Below are 17,151 nucleotides of genomic sequence, written 5' to 3'. Positions count from 1 at the left end.
TATAAGTGAGAGTGGTCACCAGGATCAAAAGAGAGAGTGAATCTCGCCAGTGGGAACAGAGACAGCAATAAAAAAAACCTAACAGCGGTTCTAACACATCTACCTTTTAAAAAACTAATAGAGTTATTCACGAAGGAGCCGAAGGATCTAGCCGTAGCTTCAGCTTATACTTCGGCAGCCGGAGCCCTTCGGTTCAGTCGAACCGAAGGGCTGCTTTACGGGCTACTCACATATGCTTATGCTTCAGCTCGGCTGAGCCGTAGTCACAGCCGAGGCGGGCAGAAAGGTCTGCCGAAGCACCTCAGAGGTAGGGAGCAGAATAACTCGGCTATTCAGTTCACTCACTGCCGTTCGGCCCCTATGAGAAACGGCAGCAAGTGGACTTCCGGAAGTTCAGCTCAGCCAGATGTTGGATCGGCTGAGTCGAACGGCGTCACTTCAGCACAGCCGAACATGCAGGGCATGTTGGGCTGACCGAAACCAGACGATGTACGGCTGATTTTAGCCTGATGTACAGAGCTGAAGTGAATAGCCAAATGCCATTCGGCTCAGTTGGCTTCAGCTCGGTTATTCACTCGGCTGCCTTCGGCAGCTTAAGTGAATAACCCCCTAAAAAAAAAAAAGCTTTTTCTTTACACTATGAAACACACTTAGAATCATTTGAATGTCACAGTATCAGGAACCGGATCTGAACCCAGGGCTTCTGCTGTAGCTGGCAGTGGTTCTACCTGCTGAGCCACCTTAGAACCTGGGATAGCTCCTTGTCTGATCTCCTGTGTAATGCTCAGGTAAACCTAGTTTCTGCTGAACTCTGAACTCCTTGCTCCTCCCTTGAACTTCCTATTTAAGCCATGCCTCTGTACTTCCTGTTTGCCAGATCATTGTGCTCCTGCCAATATCTTGCTTCCTGCTCCCTCTGTGCTATAATCTGCTCATACTGCTACTTGTGTAACGACCTTTGGCTGCTGATTCACCGACTACTCTCATCGTCTTCTGCTTCATACCGGAAACCTTTTGGCTACTGACCTCGGCTTGATCTCTGACTACGCTTCTGCCTGCTCCTATACTACTACCGTCTGCTTGTGTACCAAACCCGGCCTGTTATACTACGAATTGCTTGCTGCTTCAGCTGCTGGACTCCGAGCCTGATCCCAGATCGTGACACACATATACCTGTGACCATGTGGCTGATTATATGCACTCTTTATGGGTACGATATAAGTGTGCCTAATAAACTTGACACTGGTTACTGTCCAGCTCAGTTTCAATACAATCTTACTGCTGATTTCATGCAGAATCTTAATGGCAGGTTCCTGAATTGACAGTATCTGCTTCTCCAAGATGTTCTCAAATCTCTTGTAGTTGATGAACCCATAGAGCTCCCGTCCACGGTACTGATTGTCATAAATATTCTTGTCCTTCTTCAGTTCATGCACAACTGAAATATCAAAGTGGAAATACTCCAATAAGTATTTAATTCACTTCTGTCTGTATTGACGTAAAAAATTTCATCAAGTGACTTTTTTTATATTGTTACAGTCTGCTATATATATGACTATATATATGCTATATGACTGCTAATTCTTGTAACTGAATTTTTTTCACAGGGCGCCTTCATACTCTTGCTTTTGTAAAGGATTCTGGATATTCTGTTCAGAAAGCCTAGCACTTTTCTGTATTAGAAGACATCCATGCACAATCAAGGTGAGGGAGGGGCACTAATCCAGCTTGCTTACCCGCAGCCATTTGACGCTATTGTAGCTGAAACGCAATTAAGAACTGATGTAGATCCAAATTGCGGGGAACCAGGAGCTGTTCATAAACACTACCGCACAATACTACTAGCTAATCACATGGATCATTGATTCTACTTGAGGTTTGCAAGAAATTGCTTCAGCCCATCCTGCATACAGTGACTAAGCTGGCTGGCGGGCTCTCAGTCTCCGCTTATGTTCTCCAGATAAAATAGCTTGATGGCTCTGCAGTTATCCCCATGATTCACAGGTTTGGATTTACTGCCATAATGATGTTGCTTCTTACATAACTTTCATTATGATTCTGGAAAGCAATTTGAATATATTAGCAACTCATAATTAACTAACCACTTTGTAGATAGCTTTGTGTCAGTCAATAAGAACATCCCTGCTCTGTAGCATTTGGGAATACTAATGGAAGCTTGGAACCTTTTCTTATTTCCCTCTTCTGCATTTGAATCAAAGCTACTAGCCTAGTATACTTTGTAAACTGCTTTCTGGGAATAAGCCAATGCCAAAATGTCATTGCCACACACCTGAAATATCTATCTGAATGTGATTTATAAGTGTTTGTTTATTCATATTTTTCTTTGAACATGATTTTGATTCTTTACAATGTGACCCTAACCCCTAAGCCACCAAAGACCCTTGAGGGTGGCAGGCTGTTTAGGTATGATCCGACAACCCTCAGGCATCGGTATGGGTCAACACTTTACCAAAGAGAAATGGCGGCATTAAGACAACATTAATCTGGCTGTCGATCATTAGTCTGACAGTTTGGTCTGAGAATTAGGAGTGGGCACCTTTGTTCTGAAATGTAGATCAACATTAAGCAGCCCTGGAGCTGTGCCTGAGAAAGGTATTCTACAGATTTCTGACGTTTGATTTTTTTTTTAAGGGCCGCTATACAGCCGGGCCAAGGATTTATAGTCCTCCCTAAGCATAAATGAACCAATTCAAAGAGAAATATAGGTAATAGCATCACATTTTGTAAACGCAAAATGTTAATTTACATTCTTTAATGGACGATGCAAGTTCACTTTAAAGGTTAACTACACCCAAAATAGACCAGCTATTTAATATCTGAGGGTAAGAAAACATGTCTTTCAGTAGAAATACCAGCTACCCAGTAATGGCCTTAAAGTAGAATTAAACTCTCCTTTCTTTTTGCATAGATCTACAGCTAGCAAGCAGTAGATCTATGCAAAAACATTTAAAGAAAGTTACCAAAAAGGATAAAACTTACCCGAGTCTCCGCTGCTCGCTCTTGTCTGAAGATCTGAGGCTTCTCGTACAGCCGGGCAGGATGATGGGGCAGGCGCATGCGCAGTAGAGATCTTCAGCGGAGAGAAGCGAAGAAGCACACTGGAGGTGAATGCATGCAGCCGGGAGCATGCACACTGGACAGACACCGTGGGACACGAGGAGTCTGCACTGGATCAGAGACTGGCACCAGGGGGGAGGACAGAAAATTGTGACTTTAATGTCACTTTAAACCACACTGCTATACCTCCCTGCTGAGATTTTCCCTTCTGAGACACTCCAGATATAAAACAGTTTTTTAAAGGTCTACTTTAGCGAAACATATTGTATTCTGATAACTGTATGGGGCTAATACCTGTAATGATAGCATTCTGTTTTTGTTTTTTTTAGATTGAATTAATTTTTCTCTACATTAAATGCAGGCCAAGCTGTTCAGCAAACATTTCCCTGGTGTAGAATATAGTTGCTGTATGCTGGGGAAGTGATTAAAGTGCAAATAAACCTTCCAATTCTAACTCTCCATCCAGCAATGTGATATATGTGAGCTCCCTCGCCAGTTCTGACATCTGCCCAGCTTCTTCTGGATTCAGGGTCTTCAGGCTTCTTGATTGGCCACGCCAGGATAAGTCCCATGGGAGTTTATTCATCCCAGCATCAAGGTGTGCCAAGAATGTACACTGAGATATGCATGCACAGCTAAATGTACATTCTAAAGCAATACTTTTCTTGTGTTATGGCACTATAGAAAGTTCTGCGCCAACTTCATGAAAGCCATGCAACAGTTTTCTTGCTATGTGTGTAACAAATTCAGGTAGTTCTTATGCAGAAAAAAAGGCCTGGTAGAAATTTTAGGAGGGACCACATGTAAAAAAAAGTGCGTGGGGTTCCCCCTCAAAGTCATACCAGGCCCTTAAGGTCTGGTAGGAATTTTAAGGAGGAACCCCACCCCCAAAAATGGGGGGGAGGGAAACGAGGGGTTCCCCCTAAAATTCCATGCGAGACCCTTGATCCGAGCATGGGCCTGGCGTCGTCCCCCCCTCCCATAGCAGGCAACATGCCCTTGGCACTGGGAGGGTCGCCCCTTGAAAAGCACCTTGTCCCTCTGCTGATGGGGACAAGGGCCTCTTCCCCACAAGCCCTGGGGCGTTGGTTGCGGGCAGGGGGACGAACTCCCGCTGCAGAATGGTATTCTGACAGATGCTGTCAAAATTTAAACAATCGGGCAGAGCTAGCGGTGACAGCTAGCTAGCTCCGCCCAACTGTTTACAGTTGTACGGCATGTGACAGGTGAGCCATGATTCATTCATGACTTTGCCCAATCATGGCTCTTACAGAGTACTGTGCCCTGCAGCGCACAGCCCTGTGGGGCTATTCGCTCGCCGAACGCCCTGACAGTTTGTGTGTTCTCTGAACACATGAACTGCTGATGTTCGAGCCGAACTCTTGCTCGACTCGAACATCGAGCCCATCCCTACTGACAGTTACATGAATGTGTCACTGGTTGCGCCATTTGTTGCACAGACAGGAGACAGATTTCTAAAGTGAGTGACAATGACACTCTTCATGGATTCCAGATATTATGCCTCTTCTGTAATAAAAAAATCCCTCCTGCTTCACAAGTTTGTAAAATCAAAGTTCGGTCTGCTTTCACCTTTCGCAGCCAGAAAATAGGTGATCGTTGGAGATCCGGGTGGAATAAACTCTGGCATCCTTTATTGGCTTACCAGGAAAAGCCTTCTCTACTGTTTGCTGATGTAATAACATGCAAGGAAAGTATCTAAGTTGCAATCTGTCAGATTCCACCTGCTCCTCTAGTACAGGATAGCAAAGGAAATATTTAATTACTAGTGACAACACAGACCCTTTCCTACTCATTACATAAATCATCTTCCTGGCGTGTGTGTATACTTACATTGGGAGCTGGAAGTCTTAATCAATTTGTCCCAAGAACTGAACAGATTTCTCATATTTTTGAAGAGATTTATATCTTCACTTGCTGCATCATGCTCCCCATTTACTATGTGTGTAATCGTGTTTGTAAACGCTGTAATTATCTAATAAGGGAAACAAAAAGACAATAGATAAAGAGATTACATGGTGTGCTAGATTTCTGTTATTGTAATGAGAGAAAGATAGAGAGAGAAGATGGGATGGAGAGAGTTGAGAGATGAGAAAAAGAATGAAGGGAGGGAGAGAGAGAGAGAGAGAATGGAGAGAGGGAGAGGAGAGAGAGAATGGAGGGAGAGAGAGGGAGAGGAGAGAAAGAAAGGGGAGAGATAGAGAGAAAGAGAGGACAGAGCGAAAGACGGGAGAGAGGATAGAAAGAAAGATGGGAGAGAGAGAGGGAGGGAGGGAAAGAAAGGTTGGGGAGAGGATACAGTAGAGAGAGTGAGATAGAGACTGGGGAGAGAGAGATTGGAAGGGGGAGAGAATGGGGAGTGAGAGGGTGGAAGGGGGAGAGAAAGAGAGGGAGAAAGGAGAGTGAGAGAGAGATGGGGAAAAGAAGAAGAGAGAAGCGAAAAGGGGAAGAGAGAGGAGAGCTAGAAAGAGGGAGGTTAGGGAGAGGATACAGAGTGAGGTAGAGAATGAAGAGAGAGAGGGAGAAAGGAGAGAGAGATGGGGAAAAGAAGAAGAGAGAAAGAGACGGACAGAGAGAAGAAGAGAAGGGGGGGGGGAGAAAGAGGGGGGAGAGAGGGACAAAGAAGAGGGGATACATAGAAGCTCGATCAATAAACACGAAGAAAACAAAAATTGCTCCCCAGCAGGACATCACTTCTCCCAGAAAGATCACTCCATCCAAAACCTCAAAATTAAAGTACTCAAAGTGAATTTTAAAGACTCCCATGAAAGGAAAACATTTGAGATGGAAATGATTAGACATTTCAACACCATAAAGGAAGGACTTAATGTGGATTTTGGTTTCATTTCAGGTAATGACACGCCGCCCGGCTTTCTGATTCCCCGGGAAGCCAGCTCCATGCGAGCGGAAGTACCGGTATCGGTACATGCTATCAGCAAGTGCCGAAAGAGAAATATTGGTACTCGATGCCGAAAAAACGGTATCGGCGCATACCTATAATATGATAACACTAATAATACCCATGTCTAGAAGTAAAATCCAGGAGTGAAAATAGTAAGGTGGTCACTTGAGATGTGTCCACTTATATTGAATGTCAGTAAATTGCTCCCTTACATTGGTGGTCAGTGGAGACCAACTCCCTTAAATTGGTGGTCAGTAGAAAAAGGACTTCTTTACATTGGTGGTCATTGGGAGAAGGGCCGCCTCCTGGTGGTCAGTGGAAAGAATGCCCCTTACATTGGTGTCCAGTCGAAAGAATGCCCCTTACATTGGTGTCCAGTGGGAAGAATGCTCCTTACATTGGTGTCCAGTGGGAAGAATGCCCCTTACATTGGTATCCAGTGGGAAGAATGCTCCTTACATTGGTGTCCAGTGGGAAGAATGCCCCTTACATTGGTATCCAGTGGGAAGAATGCTCCTTACATTGGTGTCCAGTGGGAAGAATGCTCTTTACATTGGTCGTCAATAGGAAGAATGCCCCTAACATTGGTGGTCAGTGGGAAGAATGCTCTTTACATTGGTGGTCAATAGGAAGAATGCCCCTTTACATTGGTGGTAAGGGGAAAAAAAGCTGTTTACATTGGTGGTCAATGGGAAAAATGCCCCCTTCTCTGCCATAGCTCAAGGGAGTCCTAGCAACCTCAGAAGGAACCCTTCCTGGCATTAGATATCCTCAGTCTGATGGCCAGCATCATTAAACCCACTTACTCTAAGCCCAGGCCATCCTGGACCCGCCCCCAGCCTGTGACTGGACAGTGAAAGGAGAATCAGCACAGTGATGAGCTCATCCCTCTGTCACTCTGCCCTCTCCTTATATCAGCATGCTTCTTGTCAGCATTTGAAGTGATTGGCTCCCTTTTGCTGCTTCTTCCTCTCACACTTCAGCTTTGCTGTATAGAGACTGCAAGAGGCTGATATCGCTTCAGCTTAAATAGTATATCAGTGTTGCATGCAGTGCTCTGTTGTCTATTATGTTGCTACCACAGGTAGTTTCATCCACACATACCTTTACAAGAAAGAGGATTTTGTCATCTTCTGAATCAGGCAGACCTCGACCAATCAAATTCAGTTTATCCTCTGCCTCACGGAGTTTAGTATTGATCTGACATATTATATTAGGCAATGTTCTCTGCAACAAATTAAAATGTAATATGTATTTACTGGGAATGGAGAGGAGAATTGTTGGAGAAGAATACTATACCTACGTAGACCTATAATCTGCTCTGGAAAATTAAAGAAAACAAACAAACATAGAAATGGTATCTTTTTATCCCCAAATATATAGAAGAATATATGAGAATAGAGGATATATATTATAGGATATATATAGAGAATCCATGTGCTCCCTTTATTACAGAGAGATTAAAGTAAAACTCCAGCCTCTCTACTGGGGAGATCCCCCCACCACCCCTTTGTTTAGAGAGACAACAGGGATTAGAAGAGAACTATGGGGTAACTATAGTTTTCTTTAGGGTAACTGGAGAACATATACTAGCGTCCTCCCGTGACCCAAAAGTCAGTATAGCAAAACAAACGACAAACGCACTCAACAATTTGTTACCAGTTATACAGTAAGGTGCACACGAAATGGGCTTTGAACAGTAAAACAGCAGAAAGGCATCATGGCACACTCACAAGTGCGTTTGTCGTTTGTTTTGCTTGACTGATTTGGTGCAGCGACGCATGGGGTTTCTCAGCTGCCAATGGGATGTGCGGGATCACACCTTTAAGGAGGTTGGGCGTCCTCCTGACAAACCTGCACCCAATTTGATATCTTCTGCCCCCATGTGCTCCAAGATGGAGACTCTCATAGTTTAGAGATAGTGCGGTCCTAAAAGAGGTGCCTTGGCGCGGCAGTGCGGCTTACACATCCTCGGCTGAAGACGTGTATCCAAACCTCTGTCATTATCCTTAGTGGTGAGACAAGTTGTTTTACATGCTGGTTTTGTGAGTGTGCCATGATGCCTTTCTACTGTCCAAAAGTCAGTATATCGCGGGCTATTACTGTCGAGATCCACCCAGCTGCGTGAGTGACAGCTGGCTCTGCCAGCTGTACCCGCCCCCTCCCCTGCTCGTTCCTCCAGTCAGCGCTGGAGGATCGGAGAGGGGAGGGGGGATCCCTGTGGGCAGCGACAGTCACCGCTCACTGCAGGGAGACGATCGAGAAGTGAGCGGATCGGCGGCATGTTTCTGCTCACTTCCCGATCGATAGAGCCGACCTGTGACAGCTTCTTTGTCACAGGTCGGCTCTAACTATGCGGATGAGTGGAAATCACTCACCTCATAGATCTCCTATAAGTAAATGTTTGCTGTAGACTGTGTCTCTATTAAAAAGATTACCCTCACTTCCTGTCCTAGTGACGCAACAGGAAACTGAAATTACATTTCCCCATTGAGCATACAAACAGCATTTGGCTAGAGTTCTACTTTAAAGTTCCAGACTGGAAGTTTTGAATTCTGAATACTCAGCCAGTGGTTCCTTAATACCAGTGGCATCACAAAGGGAGTGCGCAGGAGTGCATAAGTACATATCATTGAGAGAATTCAGTGGATATAACTTTTAAAGTGAAAGGTATCATTGCACACTGCAATACTGCGTTTTTGTCTTTTTTGACATCATATATATATATATATATAGTGAAAAAGCATTCCCTATTATAGAAGATACAAAAACAGTTTTTTTCCAAGATTTAAGAACACATTGATCCTCAAATGAAAACCATCTATTCCATCATTTTATCAAATGTAATAGGACACCCCCTGTGGCAGTATGTTAACCGTTCTCTTTCCAGGGTCATATTGACCATTTGTGTCCATTGTGAAAGTGTAGGCGGGTTAGGTGATATCCACGTCTGTGCTATCGATTTTCTAGCTAGAAACAAAAGCTTAGTAATAGGGAGTTTTAGGAAACCTGCAAATGAGTTCCCAGACAAGATACCCAAAAGACATAATTGAGGATCCACTGGTATCATTACTGAGTACACTCTATTTATAGTCTGAATTATACCTTCCCAATGTCTATGAAGCTTGGTGCGGCGCCACACAAGATGCCTTAAGGTACCATCTGATCAGAGGCATAACTAGCAACCTCAGGGCCCCAGTGCAAGAAACCATGAACGGCCCCCCACTCCATCCCCCCATAAAAAAAATGTCAGCGCCTTGGCAGTTACCGGGGTAGTACATGTGTGTAGTCCCAGGAGACAGGGCCACCAGTTGAAATCATGGGGCCCCATACAGGTTGGCCTGTGCGGATTATTTATTATTAATCTTTTTTTTTTTTTTACTTTTTATCACAGTTTTATTTTTTACCATTGTTTCTTCCCATTTTTATTTGTTTTATTCTTTTTTACTTTTTTTCACTTAACTTTGTTGCTATCACACAGGGGCTAACAATCCCCTGTGTGATAGCATTTGGAGATGACAGGCTCTCTTTATGAGCCTGCCCTCCAATACAGAAGATAGAGCACTCGTGCTCTATCTTCTGTACAACTCAGGCTGTGACAGCTGACACAGGAGCACTGCGAGTACAGCGGTCCCGTGTCACTGATCGCAGAGCAGAGAACAGAGGTTCTCCGCTCTGCTTCCCGCTCTCAATCCTAAACTGCCTTGCCGTGGGGGCAGGGGCCCACCAGAAGAACAGGGGGCCCTGAAAACCACAGCACAGAAGAAGGCAGCTGACAGGGAGGGGGGCGGACCACGGAGGGGGCCAGACAACTCACAAGCAGGCAGCATACAAGTGATTTCAACAGCTGTATAGGCTTAGACCAATGGCAAAGCGCCATTGGTCCAAGCTGTCCAATCAAAAAAAAAAAACGAAGAAAAAAAAACCAGTGAGGACATTGATCTCGATGACCAGTGGCGAGCAGGTGAGGGACAGGGAGGCTCCTCCCTGTCTCCTCCCTTCCTCCTCCCTACATAGCTCGGTTACCGAGCTGGGGCGGGGCTTCATCGGGATGGGTCAGAGTTTCAGCGGGCTGGGGAAGGCCTCACCCAGCACAGAAGGTATGTCAATGATTTATTCCCTCTATAAACTGATATCACAGGAGGAGGTATATGAGCTCATGGCTCTGGCCAGTGTCCAATAACCTGATAAGTCAAAAATCCTGCTGCTTTTTTTTTTTTGCTGTTGTACAAAATTGTACTAGTTTATGGCCAGCTTTGGTGTCAGGTGGGTATATTGGGTCCTGTAAGACCATGATAAGCATTGATTTAAGATAAGTCTATTTCAAAATTATAAAAAGAATGTATATTTTTGTTGAAAAGTATAACAGGATATACAGGTGAAACTCAAATAATTAGAATTTCGTGCAAAGTTCATTTATTTCACTAATGCAACTTAAAAGGTGAAACTAATATATGAGATAGACTCATTACATGCCAAGCGAGATCATTCAAGCCGTGATTTGTCATAATTGTGATGATTATGGCTTACAGCTCATGAAAACCCCAAATCCACAATCTCAGAAAATGAGAATATTACATGCAATCAATAAAACAAGGATTGGACATAGAACAATATCGGACCTCTGAAAAGTACAAGCATGCATATGTACTCAGTACTTGGTTTGGGCCCCTTTTGCAGCACTTACTGCAATTACTTTTGCACGATATTCTAATTATTCGAGTTTCACCTGTATAATAAAAGGGATAACAGCCACTCCCAGACCTAAACCATATGGTATATATGAGTGTGTTAAGATTAGGAAGTCATAAATTAGCAGGGTGGATCAGGAATTGAACTCAACAACAACAAAATGGTTTTTAAATTCAATATTCTGATCAGGATTTCAAAGTACTTTCAATTTTGGTAGCCTTGAAAGTGATATTGGGTAGGTGGCTGCAAGGGACTCCCCATGGGTTGTACCTAGGCATGTAATATTCTATATATACATTACTATTTTGATGTTTTATGTGCAGGAAGGTTTATTTGAGTAATGAGAAGTGCTTTAAGCGATGGTGTAACCATTTGGAGAAATATCTGCTAACCAAACAGTAGGGTGATTTACACCCGCCGGCCAGTTTATTAGGTACACCTGTACCAATTGCTTATCAGCCAATCAAATGGCAGCAACTCAATGCATTTAGGCATCTAGATGTGGTAAAGAGGACTTGCTTCAGTTCAAGCCGAGCATCAGAATGGGGAAGAAAGGGGATTTCAGTGACTTTGAACGTGGCATGGTTGTTGCTGCCAGACGGGCTGGTCTGAGTATTTCATAAACTGCTGATCTTCTGGGATTTTCACACACAACCATCTCTCGGGTTTACAGAGAATGGTCCGAAAAAGAGAAAATATCCAGTGAGCGGCAGTTGTGTGGACGGAAATGCCTTGTTGATGTCAGAGGAGAATGGGCAGACTGGTTTGAGATGATCGAAAGGCAACAGTAAGTCAAATAACCACTCGTTACATCCGAGCTATGCAGAATACCATCTCTGAACGCACAACACATCGAACCTTGAAGCAGATGGGCTACAGCAGCAGAAGACCACACCGGGTGCCACTTCTGTCAGCTAAGAATAGGAAACTGAGGCTACAATTCGCACACACACTCACCAAAATTGGACAATAGAAGATTGGAAAAACGTTGCCTGGTCTGATGAGTCTCCATTTCAGCTGCGACATTCAGATGGTCGGGTCAGAATTTGGTGTAAACAACATGAAAGCATGGATCCTTCCTGCCTTGTATCAACGGTTCAGGCTGGTGGTGGTAGTGTAATGGTGTGGGGGATATTTTCTTGGCCCACTTATATGGACCAAAATCTCTGAGGAATGTTTCCAACACCTTGTTGAATCTACATCACAAAGAATGAAGGGAAAGGGAAACTGAAGGGAAAAGGGGGTCCAACCTGGTACTAGCAAGGTGTACCTAATAAAGTGGCCGGTGAGTGTATATTCTGCCAATAAATATCTGACTCCACAAAATGGATGGCAGGGCAGTATTTGGCAGATCGATAGAGCAGAAATAGCTCGTGTCTACTTACCGCAATATGAATCACAAGTTCTTTGGTGAGTCTTTCCGCCAGGTTGGGGATTGTAGCCAGTCCATCTTCTAAAAGAGCTCTATAAATAAAATAAAGTTAGTCCAAAGTAAAAAAAAAACGATTTAAAGTATTCAGCATGGAGGATATTATATCTATTGCTGTTCATTATTTATATATCAGGAGCTTATCCCGCAGATCATGCAAACACTGTTGGTAATGGTGGGACAAAGGTTCTCATAATCATTTCATCTAGGGACTCATCTTGGATTCTTTCAGGAGAGCCCAGCGGTGGGTGACAGATGTCAATCATCACACACTCTCTGTAGAGTCTCATGACTCTCCTTTTACTGTGTCCCTGGTTCCTGCTAAGTGATTGGGCATCTCAAACATCTTGTTCTTCTTTTTAATTCATAAATGAATGCAGAAGGAAACCAGAGCTGTTAGACTGATAGTCCTGCAGATTACACAGAGAGAACGCTGCTCTCCCAGTGTAATCACTGAAGCTCCATGACAGTGGGGTGCTCTGTTCATCAAAATCACACAGAGAAGGCGGCTGTCACACTCACAGCGGTTCCACAGCAGAGTAGAGTGTGTGTTTTGGACCCAGCATTGTATTCCTGCAGGTGGCACCATAACCCAGTGGTTCAGATCTAAGATCTTTGCTGTGTCCTTCAATGAACTGAAGAGAAAGTGGAATTGCATATCAAGTAAAAGGTAGTAGACATCATCATAAACTTCACCTGAAGTGCTGATGGTTTTCAAAGAACGCTTTTTCATTTTCTAGTGCTTCTTGCAGGGAAATGTTTTCCTGGATTTCTAACTGTGCCCGACACTTCACAGTCATGTAGCCCTTCGTAAGAGGATACACCTGATTCTGGACTGTGCGCAAAAGTTGCATTTCTGTTCCTCTGTCAATCAAGTCAGGTTTGGTCAGAATTCCTGTGAAGGCAGACAGATAACTGAAAGAATGAAAGTACATGTGTGCTAGGACACAGCCTGCAGACCATTGTGTGCCTGTAGCGCATGGCGGGCAGACAGGCGTTCCATATGTGTGTAAAATCACCTCCGCTTCCCGTATAGGGATTTACTGCTTAGCTAATGGCTCTCAAAGCAAAGCAGATGTAGAGCTCCATGATCTTGACCAGTGGCGGAACTACCACCCGCTATGGGGCCCAGGACAAATGGCCGGCGAGGGGGCGGAGGAGCGAGCCGCTCGATCACTAGGATCGAGCGGCATGATTGAGCGGCGGTTGGGGAGGAGAGCGGAGCCGCTGTCATCCTGTCAGTTTCAGGATGACAGCTACTCTGTGCGTAACCTAGCAGATATTTACCGATCCTCTGTGTGAAGGACAAACACTGGAGTGATGAACTGATCACTTCAGTGTTTGTAAATAAATGGAGACACATAGTACTATGTGTCCCCAGTTATGAATGAACAGGATGTGATTTACATCACTTCCTGTTCATTCATGAATTTCTCAATAGGGAGAAGCACTCAGTACAGAGGCTTCTCTGCATTCAGAAACTGTTGATAGTAAATATTTTTACTATCAACAATTTCTGAATTAATGGGAAGCCTCTGTACTGAGTGGTCTCCATTCATTGTGTGCTGAGGCTGCAGAAAAAAAAATTGAGGAATCTGTGTCCTCAATTTCTTTCTATTTCAAAAGGGAAATGTCAGGGGTCTGTTTAGACCCCTAATATTTCCCCGAAGTCCCCCCAACAGTTACAAAAATAAATAAAAGTGTAAAAAAATTAACTAATAAAAAGAAAGCTCAAACCACCCTCCCCCACACATATATAACATACACGTGCACCATATTGTGGTGTACTCTATGTTACATGCACTGCATTGCGGTGTTAGAACGCTTCGCAGTGCATGATTTTTTCTTTTGTAAAAAAACATTAATTTAACTGTGGCAGCGCATGGCAAAGCTTTGTGACACATTGCCATGCGTTGTGATACCTTGTGTTCCAATTAAATATACGCCTGTATCATTTTATCACAACACCAACACAGCGCAAAAAACATTTATAACATAAATCGCTTATTTACAGTTTTGCGTTCCTTAATTTTTTTTACCTTTTTCGCGAAAAGGCGCAATTTCAAATTTGCAAATATTTGATATTTATTAACTCAATACAGTTTTATCTTTTAGATTTGGTGAGAAAGTAATTTATTTTGTACACTGATACTGAATTTAGTGCTTTATCAATTGAATCATGTATTTTTATCGGTTTAATATGAATTTGAGAAACATTTGCGCAATTATCGCAGGGCCTACAAATTTAGTAGCTCGATCTATTTATTCCACTGGGCCTGCGCTTTCAGAAAATATATGGTTTGGGGGGTCTTTTTACAAACGCTAGCAACGCAGCAGTTGAAAATCAAATCAATGGGAAAAATCGCAGCTGAGGTGCAAAATGTTTCGGAGGGCTTGTCAGCGAAAGGGTTAAAGGAGAACTATGGGGTCAGTGTTTTTCCCCATAGTTCTCCTTGGGGTAACGGGAGGACACAAACTAGCGTCCTCCCGTTACCCTAAGCTCAGTATATAGGGAGCTACAGCTCGCGGTATACTGAGACGCCGCAGCCGGAGCGGATCCCGACATCGATGTCGAGATCTGTCCAGCTGCGTGAGTGACAGCTGGCTCTGCCTATCTAGAGGCAGAGCCAGCTGTACCCGCCCCTCCCCCATCCGTTCCGCCAGTCAGCGCTGGCAGATCGGAGCGGGGAGGGGGGAATCCAGTCCCTCCCCTGTCACGGCAGAGAGCCGTGACAGGATAGAGAAGTGAGCAAACAGCGGTATGTGTTCCCTCACTTCCCGATCTACTGAGCCGACCTGTGACAGTCTCATTGTCACAGGTCGGCTAGAACTATGAGGTGAGTGGAAAGCACGCCCCTCATAGTTCTCCTTTAAGTTATATTTACACTGCCACACCATACTAACTGGGGAAAGTGGATGATATCGCTCTGTGTGATCCTCCTTTGGTGTGGCAGTTTAATTATAATGTAAAATATTACTGTCACACCAGTGCACCTGGGGAAAGTGGGCTTACAAACTATAATCCCCCTTTCTGCAGCCTTCATTGGTGTGGCAGTATTTAAGTCAAGTGTTAGGCCTCATTCAAGCCCCAATCACACCAGGTGCGGAAGCGTTTCACCGTGGTTTCTGTGCGACTTTTGAAAGAGTGTTTTGTGCGTTTTTAGTCGCGTTTCAGCGCTGAACGCAATTAAAAACTCTCAAAAACTTGCTCATCAACGCATTTCAATTGAAATCCATATGGAAAACGTGCTGATCAGTGTGAAAAAAGTAGCTCAGAGAGCATTTTGTGTGCGGCAGGTGGTTCAGATCGCGTGGAGCCACACGATTGCATGTACAGTCCCCATAAGAATGTATAGGATTGTTTATGTCGGCGTAAGATATCCGCGCGACTGAACCGCCCTGGTGTGAACACTCACACAGGGTTGACGAAACTTGTGGGGTGTGGGGGTGTTTCGGCATGGTTGGGGAGAACCCATACAAAATTTTTCTATGGGGCCCTGGGATTTCTAGTTACGCACCTGATCCTGACACCTCTATATCTGGCATTTCAACAAAAAGGATAAAACTGCCACCTACCTATAGTGCGGTTTCCGGTAGGATCCACTTCTCGGGCCATTTCCAGAGCCTCAGTTGTTGCAACATCTACATTACAAGGGACCACAGCCAAATTGATGGTCTCTTGTCTTGATATGTATTTCTTGATCATCAGCTTGATCTACAAAGGTTAAGAATAGCAGAAAAGCAAGTTACTGTTATGGTAGTTATTGTTCTTTAGCTTCTTGTATGTTTGGGTGTCTTCTTTGCATAGATGTTGTACGTCTGAAAGATTTCCCGAGGCCGTCTAAAGCTGAGAGACACCTACAGATGGGCACTCTAGTGAAGCTTGAAAATTCAACATTTAAACTAAAAAAAAATTCTGAAACTGTATTTAAATTATTATATCGCTGATGACCAGTTATACAGTGAAATGTATTTATTACTTTTAACTACTTTTGTAGGCTTTGTATTTGAATTAGTATTTATTTCCTATGCTCATCAGTTCCATCTAGTGGCCATAATGCTGTATTACATTACATTCAACCTGAAAATAAACTATACTGAGAAATCTGTAAAGAATAAGTCAAGGCAACTGGACTTGCTGTATTTTTCTTGAAGATGTTTCACTGGTCATCCCACCAGCTTTCTCAATTCAGAATGATTAATTCTGAATTGAGAAAGCTGGTGGGATGACCAGTGAAATGTCTTCAAGAAAAATGCAGAAAGGCCAGTTGCCTTGACTTATTCTTTACAGATATACCTTGGCAGACATGTACTGAGAACGTTCACTTTTGTCCCCATTTGCACCGAATAAATGTTCACAGAGATTTGCAGGGTGAAAGGCTCTGCGGATTGCTTATAAAAACACCCTTTAGGTCTCTAATGACAGGAAAAAAAACATATTGTATCACCAAGGCATAAGCTAATGCTTTGCACGCAGTGTAAGTTGTTTCCTGACAGAGCCGAGGCTCTCATTCACCAATGGAGGCTACCAAAGCAGGTCAATGAGAAGCAATGCTGGTTCAGGAACAAAGGATATTTGCAAAGGACTGCAACATTATATACAATGCCCGTGAGCCAGTACTATGTGGCCCGCAGACAGCCCACAAGTCTGGTACGCGGTCACGGAGGGGCTGGGGAAAGACTGGGAATTATATTGTTATATGTGTGGGGTGTTTGAGGGGACTGGGAATTATATTGTGGACTGTGAATTTTATATATATATATTTACTGTGGGGTTATTTTTCTCATGTGTATGGGGGGTGTATTATTTTATGTGCAGGGATAGGTTTTTGTTTTTTTTATGTGAGGGGGGGGTGGGGTAGAAAGAGTATAAGTGTATTAGGCTCCATTCACACCTGTATCTTTAGGTGCAATTATGGATTCCTGCATCAGGAACATGCGTTTCCTGCATCAGAAATCCCTAATCTGGCGTTTAAAAGCGGCAGCTGTCACCTATTCAAGTTAATGATCAGGTGACAGAAGTTGCATATAA

The 17,151-nt window shown here is 43.8% G+C and overlaps 1 protein-coding gene across 1 annotated transcript in view; it reads right to left on the bottom strand.

The window, feature by feature from the left end:
* Positions 1–226: 226 nt before the first annotated feature.
* The window catches only part of LOC108798998 (interferon-induced GTP-binding protein Mx2-like), a 19,599-nt gene continuing 2,674 nt past the window's right edge, over positions 227–17,151 (bottom strand). The window contains exons 4-10 of the mRNA XM_018570810.1: positions 15,696–15,834; positions 12,816–13,014; positions 12,076–12,154; positions 7,103–7,225; positions 3,001–3,091; positions 1,280–1,438; positions 227–288 (exon numbers count right to left, since the gene is read on the bottom strand). Of these exons, the coding sequence (XP_018426312.1) occupies positions 227–288; positions 1,280–1,438; positions 3,001–3,091; positions 7,103–7,225; positions 12,076–12,154; positions 12,816–13,014; positions 15,696–15,834 (852 nt within the window). The remainder of the gene's footprint in view (positions 289–1,279; positions 1,439–3,000; positions 3,092–7,102; positions 7,226–12,075; positions 12,155–12,815; positions 13,015–15,695; positions 15,835–17,151) is intronic.

This window comes from Nanorana parkeri, unplaced genomic scaffold (genome assembly GCF_000935625.1).
Source record: "Nanorana parkeri isolate BGI_ZX_2015 unplaced genomic scaffold, ASM93562v1 scaffold1601, whole genome shotgun sequence".
NCBI classification, from domain to species: domain Eukaryota; kingdom Metazoa; phylum Chordata; class Amphibia; order Anura; family Dicroglossidae; genus Nanorana; species Nanorana parkeri.
This window is presented reverse-complemented; position numbering and strand designations above follow the sequence as displayed.